The 22,334-nt window shown below is 40.5% G+C and overlaps 1 protein-coding gene and 1 non-coding gene across 2 annotated transcripts; one reads left to right on the top strand and one right to left on the bottom strand.

Moving 5' to 3' along the window:
* Positions 1-3,221: 3,221 nt before the first annotated feature.
* Positions 3,222-3,705, top strand: LOC106417253 (uncharacterized protein At4g04775-like). The gene is made up of 2 exons (XM_013858089.2): positions 3,222-3,389; positions 3,460-3,705. The coding sequence occupies exons 1-2, from the start codon at positions 3,222-3,224 to the stop codon at positions 3,703-3,705; spliced, it is 414 nt and encodes a 137-aa protein (XP_013713543.2).
* A 15,110-nt stretch (positions 3,706-18,815) lies between these two features.
* On the bottom strand, positions 18,816-18,921 carry LOC125599260. The gene has a single exon (XR_007333076.1). It is a non-coding gene; the product is annotated as a small nucleolar RNA R71 (small nucleolar RNA).
* Between the last annotated feature and the right edge of the window lie 3,413 nt (positions 18,922-22,334).

The raw sequence follows: 22,334 nt of genomic DNA, 5'->3' as shown, positions 1-22,334 counted from the left end.
TACTAAGCTCTACAAATCGTGAAAACCTCACTGTTCTATACCCTGGTCCGTTGTTGGGGTCAAAATCGGTCACGACGGAATCAATGTCTGAAAGTCCGTAAAATCAGCATAAACGTTTTTACGAAAAGTGATCTTCGTAAAGATATCTTTACGAAGAGCCTTGCAGTAAAATATCGTCCAAATCTCAATCGAACCACTAAATACCGATTGTCCAAAGGCAACGGACAAGTATCCAAATCGGCAGCGGACAAGCTCGAGTATGGAAATCAGACCGCGGACAAGCCAAGCTCGATCGATACGCGGGGACCAAGCATGCACACAGCTCGGTCGCTACGTAGCGACCGAGCTCGAGCCAAGCTCGGTTGCTACGTAGCGACCGAGCGTCCGTCCCGCTCGGTCGCTACGAAGCGACCCAGCTCGAGCCAAGCTCTGTCGCTACGTAGGGACCGAGCGTCCGTCTCGCTCGGTCGCTACGTAGCGACCGAGCTCCGCCAAGCTCGGTCGCTACATAGCGACTGAGCGCTCGTTCCGCTCGGTCGCTATGTAGCGACCGGGCTCGAGCCAAAGTTCGGTCACTGCGTAGTGACCTAGCTCTTCCGAACATCGGTACGACACCAGTACATGCATTCTCGTCAAACCTTCGAATGTTATCTCTCGAAGACCGTAGCGAGCTCAGTCTATGTTTTCCGCTATTCTAAATCATCGATCAAACATCGCGGATTAGAAACCGCGGAAAGTTCTTTCTTTGTCGAAAGAAATCGTAGTAAACGCTTCGAGTCGGAAGACGGCCCAAAGGGACCTAAAACACGACTCGAGGCCCATCCTGTGATTTCTTAACCAAATCCAGTTAACCACAGCATGGTTTACGCTTGGTCCACAAGAAAGGATAAATGTCAAGTTTCCGCGGATAAATACGGAAGTTTTGAAGATAATTGTGAAAATCAGGAAAAATGGAATATCTCCATTTTTATGCTATGACGGCTTAAGGGCAGAAGAGTAAAAGCGTAAAACGACCTTGGAGCTAGTATATAAGGAGTCCTAGGCGAGGATCATAGGAGAACTTTTTAGATTCGGAATTCTCTGCACTTAGAAACTTTAGGCTTTATTCTCGACAAGTTTGGTTTCTATGACTGGCACTCAATTACTAGACGAACTCGCCCAGGCAGTTCGGTCGCTACGTAGCGACCGGGCTCGAGCCAAAGTTCAGTCGCTGCGTAGTGACCTAGCTCTTTCGAACATCGGTGCGACACCAGTACATGCATTCTCGTCAAACCTTCGAATGTTATCTCCCGAAGACCGTAGCGAGCTCAGTCTATGATTTCCGCTATTCTAAATCATCGATCAAACTTTGCGGATTAGAAACCGCGGAAAGTTCTTTCTTTGTCGAAAGAAATCATAGTAAACGCCTCGAGTCGGAAGACGGCCCAAAGGGACCTAAAACACGACTCGAGGCCCATCCTGCGATTTCTTAACCAAAAGCCCGTTAACCACAGCATGGTTTACGCTTGGTCCACAAGAAAGGATAAATGTCAAGTTTCCGCGGATAAATACGGAAGTTTTGAAGATAATTGTGAAAATCGGGAAAATGGAATATCTCCATTTTTATGCTATGACGGCTTAAGGGCAGAAGAGTAAAAGCGTAAACCGACCTTGGAGCTAGTATATAAGGAGTCCTAGGCGAGGATCATAGGAGAACTTTTTAGATTCGGAATTCTCTGCACTTAGAAACTTTAGGCTTTATTCTCGACAAGTTTGGTTTCTATGACTGGCACTCAATTACTAGACGAACTCGTCCAGGCAGTTCGGTCTCTTGTCCAGCTCTATCAATTGAACTACGTTCGGCTTGATCCTCGAAAGGGGTACGTAGGCAGCCTTTAACAAGGTTCAGTCCGAAATCAATCAAAAACCTTTTATGTATCTTTTTTCGTCTTTTGTTATCGAGCTGCGACTCAACTAGGATTGAGCTTTTAGGACACTAGAACTAAGTAACTCGCTGACAGCCTTTGCGGCCAAAGCTTTCATGATCTCTAGTAATGATCGCAACGCTCTTACGCGGACTCGAAATAAGATCAACTGTTTTCTCTAAACTCGTTTTTTATCTTTTCACAATTTCCGCATATATTTGGTCACTTGTCGTTGGCACTCGCAGAGATCCGAGACCTCTGGGAAATAAGGGTTTTCCTAGTTTCCTTATTTAAACGGAAATCGACAGTGCAAATTTCGGTTCCCACATCCGTGTGACTTGCTTGACACAACCAGCCCTACATGGTTTAAATTTTTAACTATCTCTCCCTGGTCATCCCGACGATTCTTGCAGAAGGATGGGTTCATGCATGGCCGACATACTGCGACATTCCCGATCATTTTAAAGAACGCTGGTTTCTTCAACTCGCTGTAAGGCCCGACATTTGTTCATATATATTAATATATACCATCGGTCTGTAATCTTTGTATTTTTTGTTTGCCGTATCGGACAAACACATGGGATCGAAGGCATCATTTGACAGTTTGGCGTAATTTTAATCTTGTGGCCAGAAGTCTATTTCGTTGTCAGATGCGCCATTTGAGGTGGACTTGGTCGGAAGGAGGCGAGAAGCCAACTTGGATGCTAACCAGCGTTTGGCTTGATCTCTGCCACATGTTTGAAGAGTTTGGTCCAGACAATTTTGGTTCCTAAAAGTCTTTTCGTGTCTGTATTTTGAACTTCATTATTTCAGCCATAACTTGTTTCAATGATTCAGCCGCAACTAGTTTGAATGTAATCTCGGCCACACATTTTATATAATTCAGCCATAACTTGTTTCAATAACTCAGCCGTAATTGTATTTTGAAACGCATTATTTCTGTTTGTGAATGTTATCTCGGCCACATATCTAATATAATTAAGGTATAACTCAGCCATCATTTTATTTAAATAAGTCAGGCATATCGTATTTAAATAACTCAGTCATCATTGTATTTAAATAACCCAGCATCGATTTAATTTTAAGTGGCGGTATATGGGAAGTTCCATCATTATGCGCGTGGGAAAATTTGGCTGCCATGATAATATCGAGACTCATTATTACGAGTTTTTATATATATGTTTCATTTACAATATCGAGACACTGATATTATATTGTATTTTATATATTTAATAGTATTATATCTGTGATGTCGTATCTCTTCTTACAAAGTAAAAAAAATTTTAGTTTCCAAGGACTTTGAAATCTATTTTAACAATGTCTTCCTCATCCTTCACCTCAGGAAATTATTACAGACGACGTAGGAATACGGAAAGAGGAACGCCGAAAGAGTGTTGGTGTGGTGCACCATCTGACATTTTTACATCTGGAAGCGAAACAAATCCAGGAAGATTGTACTATTGCTGTGCAAAAGGATATCATAAGGTTAGTTCTGGTTCTTATTTTCCATGTTCGGAAACGTAATACTTAGATCTGGTTACATTGGTGAAAACAGAGTCATTTATTCAAATGGGCGGATGAGTGCATGGTGGAAGAGGTTGAAAATATTAAGGCAGTGATAAATGGCATGAATAGAGACATCTCGGAGTTGCGAGTTAACGTTGCTCGGTTGGCGAATGGAGTAAAGACAGAATCTGAGAGAAAAGGAGGCGAATGTTTGAGTGAGAGTCGGTGTTTGAGGAATGTGGTTGTTTGTGTGGCTGGAATGGCGATACTTTGCTACTACTACTTCTCTGTTTAGTCATGTTTTGTCATCATAAGTCAGCTTTCGCGTGTTATGTAACTCAGCCTTTATTAACTTTTAAGTTGTTTTAACTCAGTCGTATGTAAACAAAACTATGCCTTTATTAATATATAACTCAGCCGTTAAATCAAATTGATAAAAGCGAGAATGTTTTGTTACCTCTGGTAAATGACATAAATAGCCTTTGGTTAGTTTTATTTACTTTTATGCTCAGATAGTCTCATCAACCAGTAACATTGATTGATAGAACAATTAGAAAAAAAAACATTGTCGAAAACGGAGAAGGAACCGCAAGGATACGAAATCGCCGTCGACATTGTGTTTACTTCCTCTTCCTAAAAATAACTGTGAGATCTCCGTTATCGTTATCGTTCGTTTGTACGAAATCGTCTTCGCCGCATTCATATCTACAAGTTCGTCTTTTCGGTAGGATGTCGCGACGTTAAATATTGATTTGGGGTTTTGTTTCGTCTGAGTTAGGGCTATGTTTCGAGTGAGTTAGGGTGTAGTTGTGATTAGGTTATTGTTGTGTTGTGGCTGAATTATTGTTATGTTGTGGCAGAGTTATCGTTATGTTTTTCCTGAGTTATTGTTATGTTGTGTCTGAGTTATTTTAATGTTGTGGCAGAGTTATTGTTATATTCATTGAGTTATTGTTATATGTCGTGACTGAGTTATTGTTTGTTTATTTGTTCAGATGGATGTTTCTGATGTTAAATCACGGGGTTACCCTCCAAGACTTTATCCTCTAGGGTCTTCTAACCTAGAAAATAAAAACATTAATCACAATTTCCGTTCACGAGATTTACTTAATATTATAGAAACACTAGGAGAAGATGTATGGAAAGCACTGGTGAACTCTCCCATTGGAGTAGTTGCTAGGCTAGTTGAACGCCGAAGCGTGTGGTCTGGTAGAACAGTACACTATCTACTATGTAGACAGCTGCGAGTACATAGGAAGGAGATATGGAGTCTGGTGGTTGATGAGGCTATCAGGTTTAGCTTGGTAGAATTTGGTGAGATAACTGGGTTAAACACTGGTCCATTGCCAACAGAAAGTTTTGAACCTGATCCTGATAAATACAAACCGTTTTGGGCGAAGCTGAAGGTGTCGCTTGGAATACGAGATAAATACTTCCCTTCACCCCAAAGATTGCTCGAGTCATTGCGTATGTATACACAGCACCCTCATAACCTGCATCTGCTGCACGTTTCATGAGAGAAAGCCCTTCTTCTTTTAGGTCGAAGGAGTAGAAAAACTGTACACCCTTTATATAAAGCGTGCTTGGATTTCGCTCAGCGTAGCAAGCTTTCAACAACTCATAAGGCATATTGAGTTCCCAGGGAACGGATAAGACATCGAGGAAATGGTAAACCCCACGCCTTTTTGCTAACGCCTTCATCGACCTCGACGATGCTTTGAGGCCAAAGAGATCTTGGATGGAGTTACGGGCCGCACGTTCAACCACTACCGCCTGAATTTCTTCAGGCAATTCAAGAAGAGGGAAAAATTCCATTTACTCTCTCAGGGGTGAAATTGATTTAGAGAGATAGAGAAAATGTGTAATAATTGACTGTTGAGAGTCCGATTGTTCTCAGTACCTTATTTATAATTCAGCCAACTCAGCCGAAACATGATTCCCGACGGTTGGGATTTCACGTAAATTTTAATAAATCAAAATTAATATTAGGCGTGAAATTAAATTAACTCAGCTGTAAAAAGAATCAATTCAGCCTTCAAATAGCATTTACCTAGCCTAAGAAACAATTAACTCAGCCTTGGAAACAATTAACTCAGCCTTTAAATAATATTTAATCAAATATCAGAAAATAACATTATTATGCGTGTGAGAATTTTTGGCTGCCATGATAATATCGAGACTCATTATTAGTATGTTTTTACATATAGGGATACGGCAAGCACTCATGTATTATAACTAACAATAATAAGAATTATCAAAAATCTAAAAAATATTTTATAATAAAAAAGATAATTCTTATATATTGTGTGGTTATCCGAACTAATAAATCAAAATTAATATTAGTCGCTTCAATCAATTATGCCGCCCTTTATTAGGCATGTGAAAATAAGTCAAGGTTCAAACAAATATCGAGACCTTTATACTATCGAGACAATAAAATTTTCGTTAATGGAGTTTCTTGTTAGGTTGGTTTAATTCACTCCTATGTAAACGATAACCTGACCGAAACCGTAAATCAGTCTATTGATAAGTAAGTATGTTTTAATAAAATCATTTAATAACCAGAAAATTAAATTAACTCAGCCGTGAAAACAAATAATTCAGTCTTCAAATAGCATTTACCTAGCCTAAGAAACAATTAACTCAGCCTGAGAAACAATTAACTCAGCCCTTAAATAGATTTTACTTAGCCTTAGGAACCATTAACTCAGCCTTCAAATAGCATTTACCTAGCCTAAGAAACAATTAACTCAGCCTTTGAAACAATTAACTCAGTCCTTGGAAACAATTAACTCGTAGTCGAAGAGATGCTTTCCAAAGGACATGAATTATCTCGTAGTCGAAGAGATGCTTTCCAAACGACTCCAATAGATCATTTTTTATCTATAAATACAAAGCGCACAATGCCACAAATCCAAACCCTCATTAAGTGATCAAGTGGCAATGGAAGGATCGAAAAGATCGATGAAACGTCCTATGGAGGATGTCTATGGAGCGGATGCTGTTGAAGGTTATAACAAAGGGAAAATGGAAACGACGGAGCATTACAGGGCGCTTCTCCGCTTGGCCAAGGAACAAAGGCAATCTGAATATGAATGGAACGACGCCTCCAGCAAATAAATTCTATTGCTGCGCTCATGAAATTGCTTGATGCCATTATCAAGGCCGAAGGCAAATTTGACCTCGTGGCTGAGTTGGAGACACTTACCGCTCAACATTGTGAAGCCGAAGCAGAGTTGGGAGCTGTGAAGGTCATCGACCCTGACTGGTGTAAGCTTCATGAAAAATGGATGCTGGATGATTAATCTCATGTCATCAACTTCTCTTTTATTTTTATGTTTTTAAGACCGGATTTTATGTACTATGTAACACACATCATGTTTTATTTTCTACCTATTCATATAACTCAGTCGTGACATAAATTAACACAAATCAGTTTTTATGCATCAATAACTCAGCAAGACGGTTCATTTATCCAGACCAGTGTAAATCGAGACCATTATTATGCGCGTGATCAAATTCAGTTGCCATGAGTTTTTCGATGTTTTGCTCGACTCTAATTGGCCAGTAAGATATAATTCAGCCAACTCAGCCGAAACATGATTTGCGACGGTTGGGATTTCACGTGAATTTTAATAAATCAAAATTAATATTAAGCGTGTGAAAATAAGTCAAGGTTCTAACAAACATCAAGACCCTTATACTATCGAGACAATAAAATTTTCTTTAATGGAGTTTCTTGTTAGGTTGGTTTAATTCAGTCCTATGTTTTAATCAAATCATTTAATAACCGTGAAATTAAATTAACTAAGCTGTAAAAACAAATAATTCAGCATTCAAATAGCATTTACCTAGCCTAAGAAACAATTAACTCAACCTTGAAAACAATTAACTCAGCCCTTAAATAGATTTTACTTAGCCTTACAAAAATTAACTCAGCCTCGAATATATTTTACGTTGCCTTAGGAACCATTAACTCAGTCTTCAAATATATTTAACTTAGCCAACGAAACAATTAACTCAGCCGATAAATAGCATTTAATCAAATATTAGAAAACAACAACTTAGCCATAGAATATTAGTTTCGACATACAACATACTGGAATAGCAAATAACATAAAAAAGATAAGTTTTGATACATTACATCTTCACCACTTCCTTGTGTCCCTTAACAGGCTTATCGGTTCAAAATCACGTAAGAACAAGCCGAGCTCTTTGATCCAGAAACAGCGGTTACACATGTTATCATCCTTAGTGACATCAATGTGCCACAAGCAGTGACATTGTCGCTGCACAAGATTTGCACATTGGCATCTGTAGAACGATGACATAAAAAAGCAAATGAACAGGACCTTATGGTCGCGAAAATAGTCACCATGCCACAAACCCCAACCCCATTTCACAGAGCGCACTAGTTTACCGATCCTGTCAACAAATTCAAATGGAATACCATCAAAATACTTCCCTTCACCCTCAAAGATTGCTCGAGTCATTGCGTGTGTATACACAGCACGCTCATATCCAGCATCTGCTGTACGCTTCATGAGAGAAAGCCCTTCTTCGTGAAGGTCCAAGGAGTAGAAAAACTGTACACCCTTTGTATAAAGCGTGCTTGGATTTCCCTCATCGTAGCAAGCTTTCAACAACTCAGAAGGCATATTGAGTCCCCAGGGAACAGATAAAACATCGAGGAAATGGTAAACCCAACGCCGCTCTGCTAACGCCTTCATCGACCTCGACGATGCTTTGAGGCCATAGAGATCTTGGATGGAGTTACGGGCCGCACGTTCAACCACTACCGCCTGAATTTCTTCAGGCAATTCAAGAAGAGGAAAATTTTCATTTAGTCTCTCAGGGGTGAAATTGATTTAGATAGACAGAGAAAATGTGTAAAAATATAGAATATAGAGTTGAAAGTCTTATTTATTGGCAGTGTGAAACTCAGTCGTCTGACGACCTTTCTTTTTTTTGGCGGGAATTTTTAAAGAATAAACATGAAAATCAATAAATCAGCCGTAATACAAAAACATTAAAACCATAAACTAAGCCGTAATACAAAAACATGAAAATCCCTACAACACTTGCTTACATCGGACAAGTTTTCGCATTATGATATAAGAAAAATAGGATGAAATCTGCTTTAGAAGTTGCACTATCAACTTCTAAAGCAGATTTCATCCTATTTCATACTACTAATTCAAAATAACTCAACCGTTAAAAAGGTAACTCAGCCTAGTAAACAATAACTCAGCCCATGTTAACACTAACCCAGCCGTTACGCATATCAGAGTCGTTGAGATGCTTTCCAAAGGACATGAAAAATAACAGCCCGGCCATAAGTATTAACTATTAAAATTAACAACCCAGACGTAAGAAAAATATGAAAATCAACAAATCAGCCGTAATACAAAAACATTAAAACCATAAACTAAGCCGTAATACAAAAACATGAAAATCCCTACAATAACCTAGACGTAATAAAAACATGAAAATCAACAAATCTGCCGTAATACAAAAACATTTAAACCATAAACTAAGCCGTAATACAAAAACATGAAAATCCCTACAACACTTGCTTACATCGGACAAGTTTTCGCATTATGACCACTCTGTCTACATCGAGAACATGTGTGCTCTTTCCTAGGACGTTTGTTTGATAGTGCAACTTCTAAAGCAGATTTCATCCTATTTTTCTTCGTTCTGCCTGGTGGTTGACGTACAGTCGGGGGCAAGCAGCGTTGGTTAGCCACGAGTTCTGGAACAGGTTGCGCTGAATCAACCGGCATGACCGATTCAGCGTATGCGCTAACCAAATAATTGCTGGTATAGTAAGGACTGCACATAGATATACGAGAAACATTCCTGTACTCCGCCGCTGCGATTGCGTGTACACATGGTAATTTATCGAGTTCGAAACGGCGACATGTGCACTTTCGCTCTACCAAATTAACAACATGCAAAGACTCGCCGGAAGATCCATATTTAACTTCAGTGTGATGATCATCAATCCTCTGTACCGCCAAATCTCTGGCGGCAGTTACACGACCCTATTAAAAAATATATAATTAATGTGAAACGACTGACTTAGTACATCTTAAGGGCTGACTTAAGAGCTGTAAAGACTGACTTATGAATTTAAAGGCTGACTAATTTTTTTAAAGGCTTACTTACATGTAGTAGTTTCTCCACACCACGAGTAAGCGTGGTTCGCTGCGATCTGGCATCCTCTCTTCGTTCAGCAAACCATCTGGTCATCATAACCCGTATCGATTCTAATATCCGAACAATGTTAAGACCTCTAGCATTCGAAAATGCTCTGTTCATTGATTCCGCTATGTTCGTAGTCATCAAATTGTACCTCTCGCCCGGGAAATGAACACGCGTCCACAGTCGGACATCAGCCCTTTGGAGGTAGCCGTGGAGTGCTGGATTAATCGCTTCAATATCCTTGAAAATCTGAGTAAAGTCAGACATCCTAAAACATCTCGCCGCTTTCTTCACCAGACGAAATGCATCTTTTCCTTTGTACCGTCCCAGTATATTCTTATATAGATCGTATGTGCAAATTCCACGAGAAGCAAGCGGATACACATTTGTAATTGCTTTCCCAATCGAGTTATGCCTATCCGAGATTATCGCAAGACCCTCGTCGTCAAGAATCAAAAGTTTTAGTTGCGTAAAAAACCAATGCCAGGAATCATCATTTTCAGTGTCAACCACTGTGAAGGCTATTGGAAAAATCTGAAAGTTACCATCCTGAGCTAGTGCTGTGAGAAGCGTCCCTTTGTATCTACAATTAAGAAACATACCGTCGACAACCACAACTTTGCGCATGAAAGGAAACCCATTTACGCTCGCACCAAACGCAAGAAACACATACATGAATTTTCCATTTTCATCGATTTGAAGACGCGTAATTGTACTCGGATTTTCCCTTATTATCATGTATAAGTAAGAAGGCAAGCGTTCAAACCCACTCTCAGGTGTTCCCTGAACGATTTCCCTTGCAAATTTCAGCGTCCGGTAAGATTTCCAATAATCCATCTGTTCACATGAAAAACGATACAAATAACTCAGCCACATCATACAATTAAGTCAGTCACAACGTAAAACTAATTCAACACTATTTTAATATAACTCGGCCGCATTGTGTAAATAAATCAGCCGCTACGAAACACATATTACTCAGCTGTTTCGTAAACATAACTCAGTTACACCAAAGTAATTACCTTTACACCAAACTGCTTAGTGATAGTTATTCCAACACTCGTAGGGCAAACGGCCGGACCAACGTCGCCGAGAAAGTTCTTGTACAACTCTCCTAAAATATCTGGTGTTGCATTTCGACATCGATTAGAACGCTCAGTTGTAGAACATGTATGATTCGATTCGTAAATACAAACATAGAACGCCGGGGATTCCCCTTTGGTAGAAGCACAAACCCTCCAGATACATCCATCAACCCAACACTTAACAATGAATAATGTTCGGGTTGATATGTCTACATCATAATCAAATCGATCATTCACTGTAAGAAGTTTCAGTCGTCTCTCCAAATCGGCTTTACTCTCGTATCGTTGCCCTACCGCAAGATTTAACGACGACATCTCCAACCTTAGAAGAACCTCCTCACTCTCTTTAGACCCGCTCATCGAGAAGTTCTGATATATCTTCTTGGCAGGTATCGTTGGTGACTCTTCGTCTTCTAAAGGAGACTCACCGTATGAGCTGAAGTTATCATCTTCAGATGACGCACCGTCCGAGTCGTCGAACATATCAAATCGGCTATCAAATTCATCGTCTTCTTCGTTTTCTTTGCCTGTTTCATCTTCTCCGCCTACGTTCTGATTTTCTCCTTCCACAATACTAGAGCAATCAATCTCATTGTCCTCTTCTTCCTTCTCCGAACTGCAACCATCGTAACTCCCACTGTAATTATCGTCTCTGGACTCAACTTCTGACGCTTCTACTTCTGAGCTAAAACTGAAGTTTGTTTTAGTCTTCTCTCTTGCTCTGTCGTCCTTGTTCTCCGTAATCTCAACACAAAGACGTAGTTTTTCGATTTTCTTTAGGGCTACAAAACCATGCAACTGCCGGGTATTGGACACGTACACTGGTGGAGTGTCGTGCGCCATTGTTTTCAATGATTTATTCGAGAACATGTAGCTTAGCTGAATATGATCACTCATTTCATTCAATCCGTAATCATCGATAACAGACTTTGTAAAATCTTCATGTGTGGAGTTCTCATCTGAATGGAGAACTCTACACCCTCTACTATCAGCGTTGAATACATATTTGTTTTTCTTAATCCAGTTACCGGAAACAATAATAACCGGATCCATAACCAACTGAGATATATGAAGAAGAGCAATAACGGGTATGAAAGGGGAGGAGAGGAATATGAACAGGCTGATTAAAACCTAGTTTTGAAGTTCTTTCGTTACTGATGACATGGCAAATCCGAATTGATGACATGGCAGCTGACATGGAAATTCCGTTTTTCAGCCACCAAAAGAATATATAACTCAGACACCCTAAGTCAGTCCACATGTAGTAAGTAAGTCTGCCGAAACGTGGATACTAGTTCAGTAATTAATCTTTTTCGATAACCCAGCTGTAAATATGATGAAATACAATAAGCCAACCATATCGTTTAATAATTCAGCCGTAAAACAATATTATTCTAGTAATTAATCTTTTGCTAATAACTCAACCACAATATAGCTGAGTTTCATGTTAAACCATCCAGTTTCGGCTGATTTAAAATAACTCAGCCGTCAAACATCCCATAACCCAGCCATTCGGTGTTCATTAACTCAGCCGTGGGTATATAACTGAGTCGTGTCTTTACTACGACTCAACCAAATTTTCCAGAATTCAATCCATCGATGATTAAGTCAGCCGTAACGTCAGTACGTAAGTCAGCCGTTGTCCAATAACTCAACTAGATTCATATAACTCAACCCTAACGCGTGGTTTACTTATCCTCTTAAATCAGCCGTTTTTACTACGTCAACTATTTTATTATAAGTCAGCCGAAACTTATACATATACCAGCCGTAACAAAAGACATATTCTTTTACGGCTGACTTAATGAAAACACGGAAGCGTATTCCTATGTGTCGCCGGATTTTTGCTTACGTGGGGTTAAAAAGTAATGGCATTCTCGTAAATACGTTTTTTCTCATAACGTGGATAAAGGGCACGCTTGGCATTTAAAAAATACCAGTAATAAAAAAAAGATTTGTATGGTTCTGGTCATAAGTCCTAAAATATATAATATCTGAGTCAACTTCCTAAAAATTAATGGGCTTATGTTATTAAGAAAAACTGAAAGTCCATCATATTATAAGAAACTATATATATGAGCCAGTTTTAAAATATACGAAAACGGATCAATCTAATTGCCTAAAACTTTTTTTTTTAAACTAACCATAAAACAAAATTTAAAATTTATATACATATTTCAAATCAAAATAATAATTCAAATTTGTTTTATATCAAAAATTGATTCAAATATATATATATATATATATTCAAAATTGGATTTTTACTAAACTGTTTTTCAATAACCAATAAACAAAATGTTGTCAATATATATAAGAAAAATACAATACAAAGCGCAGTTTGAAATACCAACTCAAATTATGGTTTTTATATTTCATATTAAGTTTTAAAAATATAATATATGTAATTATTTATATGATGGTACGTATAAAATACTATTAATTATATGATTACTTATATGATGGTACATATAAAATATGATTAATTATATGATGACAATATACAATATATAATAATGACTAGGGATGGACTTTCGGGTACCCATACAAGTTTGGTTTTGATCAGTTTGCATTTCGGATTTTCGGGATCAAAGATTTTAGTCCTATTAGGATGTTTCTAAATTTTGGTTTGAGTTTGATTCGGATCTTTGCGGGTTTGGTTTGGGTTTGGATAACCCATTTAATTTATTTTTAAGTTTTAAATCATTAAATATTTTATATTTTTCAAAATATATAAATAAAATAATATATTACCTATTAATTTGAATAACATATGTCAGAATACCTAAGCTTAACATATCAATTGGCTTGATTTAAAATTTTGGATACGGAATCAATAATTATTTTAAGTATTTTTGGTGATTTGAGTATACTTTAACTATTTCAAATATTTACTTTTGACTATCTATATATATTTTTCAAGTATTTAAATCAATTTAAAAGTATCATTCTTGATGTTTAATATACGTTAAATCTAAAACTAATTAATATATATATAAGTATATAAATCTATTTTTAGATAAATTCGGGTACCCGAATACTTCGGTTCAGATCATATTCGGTTCTCTAAATAACAAAATTTTGAATAATTCGAATATTTAATCAATTTATGTTCGGGCTTGGTACTATATTTTCGGAGGTTCTGTTCATTGGATTCATTTTGCCAAATTAATTACATGGAAAACAAATATCAATATATTTTTCAAAATATATATCCGCGCAGGCGTGTGGATCATAGTCTAGTTTTATATTATAAGATACTGATCAACAGATGAGAACCCACATCTTGTCAGCTGACACAGCTTAATTATAAAAAGTTAATTTGAGTTCTTTCTGAGATATCAAAGGTCAATGAGTGTCACAGCAAGCAAGACTGATGAAACAACTCAAATGAAAATTCATTTACCTCTCGTAGAATGAGGCAGTATGATACCAAATTAAAAACATGATAACATAACCAACAGTTTCTTGAGCAAGAAACCAGTGTGACCATTCAGTGTATATGGTAGTGATAGAGATTATGAATATAGATTACATAATAAAAATAAGAAAGGTTGATGATGGAAATTCAAATCGTAAGGAAACCATGATTATAGGACAGGGGCAAACGAAAGGTTCGTTATCACAAGGAGTATAGTCAGGTCCATCTGGGCGAGCAACAGCCAAGTGATAGAGTAACCGATAGTAACCGATAGATGTAGTTCAATTGTTTAGTCTGAGAATGCCCAAGAGAACCTACGAACTCGTTTGCGTTGAGATTACCAATGATCTAGCCGAAAACAAGGGTTTAAAGCAAAGCTTCTGTTTTATAAATTGAAAGTATTGTGTCTCTTACAAAGCCAAGAGATCACTATATATAATACTTAGAAAAGTCCTAAGTCCTAAAGGATTAATCCATATCCCTAAAGTATTAAGGAAACGCTAGTTTATCTAAAACAATGCAAACAGGAAAAGGAAATAAAACCAACACGTAAAAGGATTAGGATCCACGCTGCATATGGTCACCCGGGGTAGAGAAAGATCCGTCCTCGGATCTTCAGCCTCAAAATGAGTAACAAAGGGAATGAGATGTTTCACATTGAAAACATCAGAATAGCGAGCATCCGAAGGCAGCATAAGACGATAGGCTTTTGCATTAATCTTCTGAAGGACTTGCAAAGGACCAATCTTACGAGACTTAAGTTTGTTATACTCGCCTGGTGGAAAACGTTCACGAGTCAAGACCGCCCACACGGAGTCGCCAACTTTAAACTGTAGATCACGACGGTGACGATCTGCACTAGCTTTATATCTTGCAGAAGAAACTTAGAGATTATCATGGACCTGGCAGTGGATTGCAGACACATTTGCAACGAAATCTACAGCTTGGCCATGATCGCGCGTCAAATTAGGAGCGATACCGAGGTCGATAGGACCACGGTGACTGACACCGTATACAACCCAGAAAGGACTGAACTTTGTACTTTCGTTAACCGCATGGTTATGAGCGAACTCTACTTGACATAACACCGAATCCCAACTGCGAATATTGTCCACAACCAAACAACGAAGCATATCACCAAGCGTCCGGTTAGTGACCTCTGTCTGTCCATCAGTCTGAGGATGGTAGGCTGAGCTCATATCAAGACTAGTACGTAGTAAACGCCAAAGGGAACGCCAAAAATGGCTGAGAAACCGAGAGTCTCTATCAGAGACGATTGATTAAAGCAAACCATGTAAACGATATATCTCTCGAAAGAAAAGGCCCGCAACCTGGACTGCATCGGTGGTCTTTCTACAAAGAATAAAGTGAGCCATCTTGGAAAAATGATCGACCATGACAAAAATCGAATCATGCCCACGTTGAGTTCGGGGAAGACCCAAAACGAAGTCCATACTAACATCAGTCCACGGTTGAGTAGGTATGGGAAGACGAAGATATAAACCATTGTTGGATGAATGACCTTTGGACTTGTAACAAGTGATGCACCGAGCCCTGAAGCGAGACACATCACGACGTAAAGAAGGCCAAAAATAGGCGTCCATGATGAGCTGAAGCATCCTATCACGACCAACGTGACCTTCCTTGTGTATCTCCTTGATGATTTTAAGCCGTTGGCTGCTCTCTGGCACACAAAGTCGAGGACCAAAAAATAGATATCCATCCTGAAGTAAGAATTCAAAACGAAGTCCAGCCAGCAACGACGACCAAATTGATCCAAAATATGGGTCAGCCGCATAGAGGTCAGGCAAAACTTCGAAACCCGGGACAGAGACTTGTAAAGTAGCGACCAAAGAATGTCGACAACTCAAGGCATCCGCGACTTTGTTTGATTTCCCGGATTGGTGCTTTATAACAAACATGAATTGCTGCAGAAAGGCTATCCACGAGGCATGACGCGAAGATATCTTATCTTGACTGCTCAAATGCTTTAAAGCATCATGATATGTGTATAAGATGAACTTTTGATGAAAAATATAATGCCTCCAGTGCTTGATAGCTTGAACAATAGCATAAAACTCCACGTCGTAAGTACTGTATCGAGCACGAGAACCCGCAATCTTCTCATTGAAAAACGCAATGGGGCGTCCCAGTTGGCTGAGCACCGCACCAATACCAAGTTTACAAGCATCGCAGTGGAGTTCAAAGACCTGAGTGAAGTCTGGTAAGGCCAAAATTTTGGCGGAAACTAAACACCGTTTGAGGTCTTCAAAAGCTCTATCAGCTTCTGGCATCCAGTTGAAAGAAGTGCCTTTCATACAGTCGGTCAAAGGAGCTGCGATGTTGCTGAAGTGATGTACAAACCATCGGTAAAAGGAGACAAGCCCATGAAAGCTGCGGACGTCGCTAATGGAACGTGGAGTACGCCAAGACTTGATTGCGTCCACTTTTCCTGGATCCACTTGTAAACCCTTATTATAGACGATGTACCCTAAAAGTAGGACATAATTGATATACCTTGGATTTGACCCGTTTTCATTCATGGTATATAGGTGTTTTACTATATATATATCTATGTTTTCTACTCTTCTAGGTATGTTTTCAGGTTCAGGTGCATTTCGGAGTAAACTTATGACTTTGGAGCATTTTGGAAGCTTAAAGGACATTTCACCCGAGCTGACCACCTAGAGGTCGACGAGAGGAAGAACAATCGATCGATGCGCATCAGTGCTGACGATCGATACCAGAAGATGCCTCGACAGATGAAGATTTATATCGATCGATGTACACAAGTACCATCGATCGATGTCGAGACATCAGACACACGACATTTTGGATTCAGCAGACTTAACCCAAGGCCAAGCCAAATTACGAAAATGCCCTGACGAGTTTTTAACCTAGTAGATTATATACTGCCTAAGTGTTTTGACGGCAGAAGAGCTTTTTGGTAGAGACCTTTTTGTTACAAGTTTTTGAGAGAAGATCACTTGTGATTGGAACTCCTTGTTATCATTTCTTTTTCATCTATACTATGAGTTTCTATTTCTTCATTTTTATGAATTGCTTTGCTATGTTTTAGTAGTTCAATTATTAGATCCAGGGTTCAGATAGGTTTGTGGGATTAGCCCCACACTATAGATCTGCCTTGTTGTGATATTCATGATAGATTTGTATTCATTGTTTGTTTTAGCCTTGCTAACTAGAACTTGATCATAGGATTGCATATTCAAGCACCCTTGTTATCCCATCCTGACATCTATCTATCATATTAGGACTGCTAGAGAGGGCTAACCACCAATTTAGTATCTTAATAGGGCATTTCATACTCGCGCATAGGCCTGGCTAGAACCCGTCGATCGATATCCTCAACTGACTATCGATCGACGTTGGCAAAGGTGTATCGGTCGACGTCCCAATAGGACCATCAATCGACACTCTCTCGTTGTTGACATACTAACCGTTGAGACACGAGATCTAGCATGTTAACCAGTGAAACATGCGACAGCTGATCACTGAGTTAAGCGATTGAGCTCTAATATATCATGCATGCAACAATTAGGCATCTATAGGTATTATAATCTCCAACACCTGAATAATGGCCCTGCATCTAATAACATTTCCAACCAAGTTACGTTTACTAGTTACTTTGCTTGTTACTATTGCTATCTCATTTAAACATTTACAACCCTTAGAATTAATAAATACTAGATTTGATTGTTCCCTAGCTCCTTCTGGATTCGATCCCTAAGTACTACATCTGAACCTCTTTTGATGAGAGTAACACTCCTTAGGGTAATTTGAGTGGTATCAAATTTGGCGCCGTTGCCGGGGAGCTTTGATCGCCATTAGATTTAGTTTTATTGATTCTTATTCTTTTCTCTACCCCTTTCTAATAATTTTTTTCTTGTCTTTTCAGGTGCATGCCCAGCGGTACCAGAAGCAACAAGGAGAAAGACTTGCTGTTCTCAGACGATCCTGCTCATTTGGAACGCACCATCTGTAGAGGTCAACGTTCAACATTACGTGACGCAACAACATCATCGTCGATCGATACGCACAACCAGCCGTCGACCGACACCAGACCTTCAACGTCGATCGATCCCAATCGTTCGACAACGATCGATACTACACCGCGTACGTCGATCGATACCGTGTCGTCAAAAATGGTAAATATTATTATTCTAACACAGGACGAGAACGGAAACCTGTATGACCAGGAAGGTCATCTGTGTAATGCAACAGGTCAGAAAATAGACGCTCAGGGGACTGTAATCCCTGATGCTAATGCTACAGGAGCTGCTCAACCTGTAGATGAGGACGCTCGATCGAAACCACTGGCCGACTACAATCGCCCAAATGAGTACTATTCCAACAGATCAGCTATTCGACTTCCGGAGATCCAGAAGCAGAATTTCGAGCTGAAGCCTTAATACTACACCCTCGTGTCGCAGATATCCTACTCTGGGTTACCGAACGAGCATCCTATGGACCATCTGGAACGGTTCGAGGATCTAATCGCTGCTATTCGGATGGAAGGAGTCCCCGAAGACTACCTGCTGTGCAAGCTCTTCAGATACACGCTGAATGGAGAAGCGATGCACCGGCTTAGGCAGCAACCCACAGGATCTTTACAATCCTGGGCCGACATCAAGAATGCTTTCTTACGAAACTTCTTTGATGAGGCGCGCGCTGAAGAACTTCGGAACAAAATTTCCACATTCTCGCAGGAAGCTGGAGAGTCCTTCAAAGATGTGTGGATTAGATTTAGGTTCTTCCAGCGAGACTGTCCACACCACGGATTTAACGAAGTGCAGCTGTTAAGCACTTTCTTCTGAGGTTTCGCCTAACAGTATCAAATGGCTCTTGATACGGCGAATGAAGGAAACTTCACCACTCGGAATCTGTTGGAAGCTGTGAGACTTATCGAAAACCTTGCTAACAGCAGCAGCACCAAAAACACTGACTCTGAACGGAAGAAGTCTGTAGCCTCTATCAGGAAGGAACAGATGGACGAAGTAAGAGCTAAGTTAGATGTGGTGCATGAGCTTCTTAGGAAGCAAGTCTGTTCAGCTGAAGGAGAAGTTTGCAGATACGAAAGGAGAAGAAAATGTGAACTACATCGGAGGTACCGGATTCCAGAAATTTGGAAACCAGGACAGAAATAGAAACTTCTTTGGAAATTGTCAAAGTGGTAATTCCGTCGCGACCGTTTTTGACCCCAACAGTTAGCCCCCCAGCCCGTTAGGATCATGCACCGCAGGATCCTAGCGTGCGGTTAGGCATGTTTGGTAAGTTAGGCGTGATGGATGGAATTAATATTCGAAAGTCCGAGCTTGAATAGTAAATCCTCATGCCTATAAGAAGGGAGGTAACTTGTTTCACAATTTTTTCACTTTCTTGTCTAAGATCTTTCTTAAGAAAAACTTCTTTTCTCTCCACCCTTTTCCTCTATTTTCTCAAGAGAAGTGTAAAGATGTCGAGCAAGAAAAATGTTGCGAAAAAAGGATCTTCGTCCGCGAGTGCTTATGAAGAGCTCATTGTTCCGAAGATGGAGTTCGTGCCTCACTCGGTACATCCTGCCGAGAACGAGGCATGGTGGGTTGCTCACTATGGCTCGTTGACCCCTCCCAAGGAGAAGTCGTTCCCGGTTCTGATCCATCGTGGAGTCGAGAAGGGGGATGCAAGCAGGAGTACCGACGAGTTTCTCGTGATCATGCGATCGTTCTACCATATCCCGGATGCTGTGGAGTTCCGGGTTCCCCGCCGCGGGGAATGTGCTAACAGCCCCCCGGAGGGTTACTTCACTTGCTACGAGGCGTTCGTAGTGCGTTGTCGCCTATGGTTCCCAATACCCGAAATTCTCGTCCGAGTGTTGGACCGTTTCGAAGTTGCGATAAGCCAGTTGACTCCCCTCGCCATTCAGCATCTCATTGGGATCCTGATCCTAAGCTACGAGCATGGCATTTCCCTTTCCATAGATCATTATGAAGCGCTTTTGAGGCTTCAACTTGTCACGGATATGGATAAGCATAGGTTGGTCCCTCGGAAATTTATGTCAGTGGTTAAGAAGTTCATTTCGAACTTTAACTCGTGGAAGAAGTTTTTCTTCTTTGTCCGTTTAGACGCTGCGTCTGTCGAAGAGAGTTGCATTCCACTGTTCCGGAGGTTACCGAACGATCGTCCTTTCATCAATCCTCTTGCTCTGTTCCCTGAGGACATCATTGTGGTGAGGGATCTTCTCAGGAATGGTCCCTTCTTCTGGACTTCTTTTACGCCGAAGAGGGTTCGGAAGGCGCTAAGATTCGTGCAACCCGGTCCTGCTTTGGCTGCGGACACGGGAAGCGACTCCGAACCTGATGACCAGAATCCCGTCGAAGCTCCAAGAGCTGTGCCGGAGTCGAGCTCTTGGAAGGGAAAAGATGTCGATCTTGGCGACATAGAATTTTCGATGGATGACTCTATGCTTCCAGGATGGGATCCGAACCTTGCTTACGGCGATGGGAGTGGTTCGAGCGAGGTCCCTATTCCGGATTTCGATGATTTCTTTGCTGATCTGCCACCAGGTTTCGATGCTCCTCCTCCTACGAAGGAATCGGCGAGGCCGAGAGTTGTTGCGGAAGGATCTCGCATCATCAATGGGGTTAGTTTTTTTTTTTTTTTGAGAATTTTTTGGCGATTGTCCCATGTATGTTTATAACACGTCAATCGATTTTGCAGGGCCTGAGCTTGCTGGGCTCGGCCATTGAGGCGGGTCATAGAGAAGCCAGGGTTTACCGCTTCAAAGCGGAGAAAGCGGAGCGGGATCTTGCTCGCGTGCAAGGCGAGATGTTGGAGCGAGAGGCGCAACTTACTCGCGATCATGCGCGGGCTATCCGCAAAGCGGAAAGGAAGGGCAAAAGGGAAATCGTCGAGGTGATGAAGACTCGTGCCTCTCAATTCCAGGCTGAGTATGGGAACCTCAAAAATGCCTTTTCCTCGGTGGGTGACCTTCGTGAGTGCCGCGGTTCGGTTGGAAGTCTTTGGAGGACGCAAGCCGATGACTACGTGTTCGAGGACAAAATGAGCTTGATGAAGAGTGGGATGAATGATCATGCCCACGCTGAGGCGCTTATACCTTCGATCGACGAGCGGATTCAAGGGTTCTGGGATTCCATCTCAGTTTCCCCTGATACCGAGGAGGTTTCGACAGGGTTTCCCGATGGTGGCGAGGAAGTGGATCGTCCCACGGATGCGTTCGGTGCTTCGTTGTCCGGGGACTTTGACTTTGGATTATGAGCGGTGGAGTAGTTTATCGAAAGAAATATGTTCGTCTTTCTGTTTTATCTGTTTTCGGCCGAGTGTGGCCTTTTGAATTTGGATTTTGCTTAGGCCTAGATGGCCGTATGTGTATTTACCGGGACTGGCCGTTGGTGTCTTTGAATCCCTTGCCGCCTTACGCGGTTTATTTATATGATGAATGTTTCGTTTCGAGTTTTCCTGAGTAAGGTCGAAGTAAATACGAGTTGTCATCTCGTATCTAGTTCTGTTTAGACGTTCAATCTGTTGGTTCGTTCGTGATTTTCGCAAAAATTTACTTATTTTTACGATTTTCGAGAACATTGAGATACGAACGGAGAGACATGGTTTAGGATCTCGTATCTTTTAGATATCATGCCTTGAGATGTTTGAGACCAGAGCGTTGGGTTTAGGGCAAGACCTAGGTTTACTTTCGGTTAAGGTTTGTGCGGTGACTAGCCGGCTATCGTTTTTCCTGTTGCGATTTCTTCCTGACTCGTACCGATTTAAAGTCCGCGATAGGTTCTCGGCTTATATAACTTGTATGGTACGAATCGAGCATCTTCTCAGAGTTAACTGGAAGTGCTAAACCAAAATTTCGGATTTTTGTTGTAGCGCGCTTTTGTCCTTGTGCTGGACGTTTTAAAGATCAAAAGAGTGATCGAATTGCGTTTGTTTAAGACGGCTAGTGTGTTCTTCGGGGCCAATCGACGAACGGGGTGTAAGTTTTTGGTGGTCGCGTTCGAACAATTTGTTAATATTATCCTCGAATTTTAACTTTTGCGACGTCTCGCAGTTATTTCGAGGATTGTACATGTATTTTTGTGTGTTTGAAAGATGATAATCTTTACGCTTTTTGGGCGGAAGGGGCCGCGGATAAGAGTCTTAACGTTTTCAGGCGTGTCCTGAAAGTTTCTTTTTTGTTTTACTAAAGCGTAA

The sequence above is a fragment of the Brassica napus genome, unplaced genomic scaffold (genome assembly GCF_020379485.1).
Source record: "Brassica napus cultivar Da-Ae unplaced genomic scaffold, Da-Ae ScsIHWf_1824;HRSCAF=2460, whole genome shotgun sequence".
NCBI classification, from domain to species: Eukaryota; Viridiplantae; Streptophyta; class Magnoliopsida; order Brassicales; family Brassicaceae; genus Brassica; species Brassica napus.
Note: the sequence above shows the minus strand (reverse complement) of the source record. Positions and strands in the feature narration are given on the sequence as shown.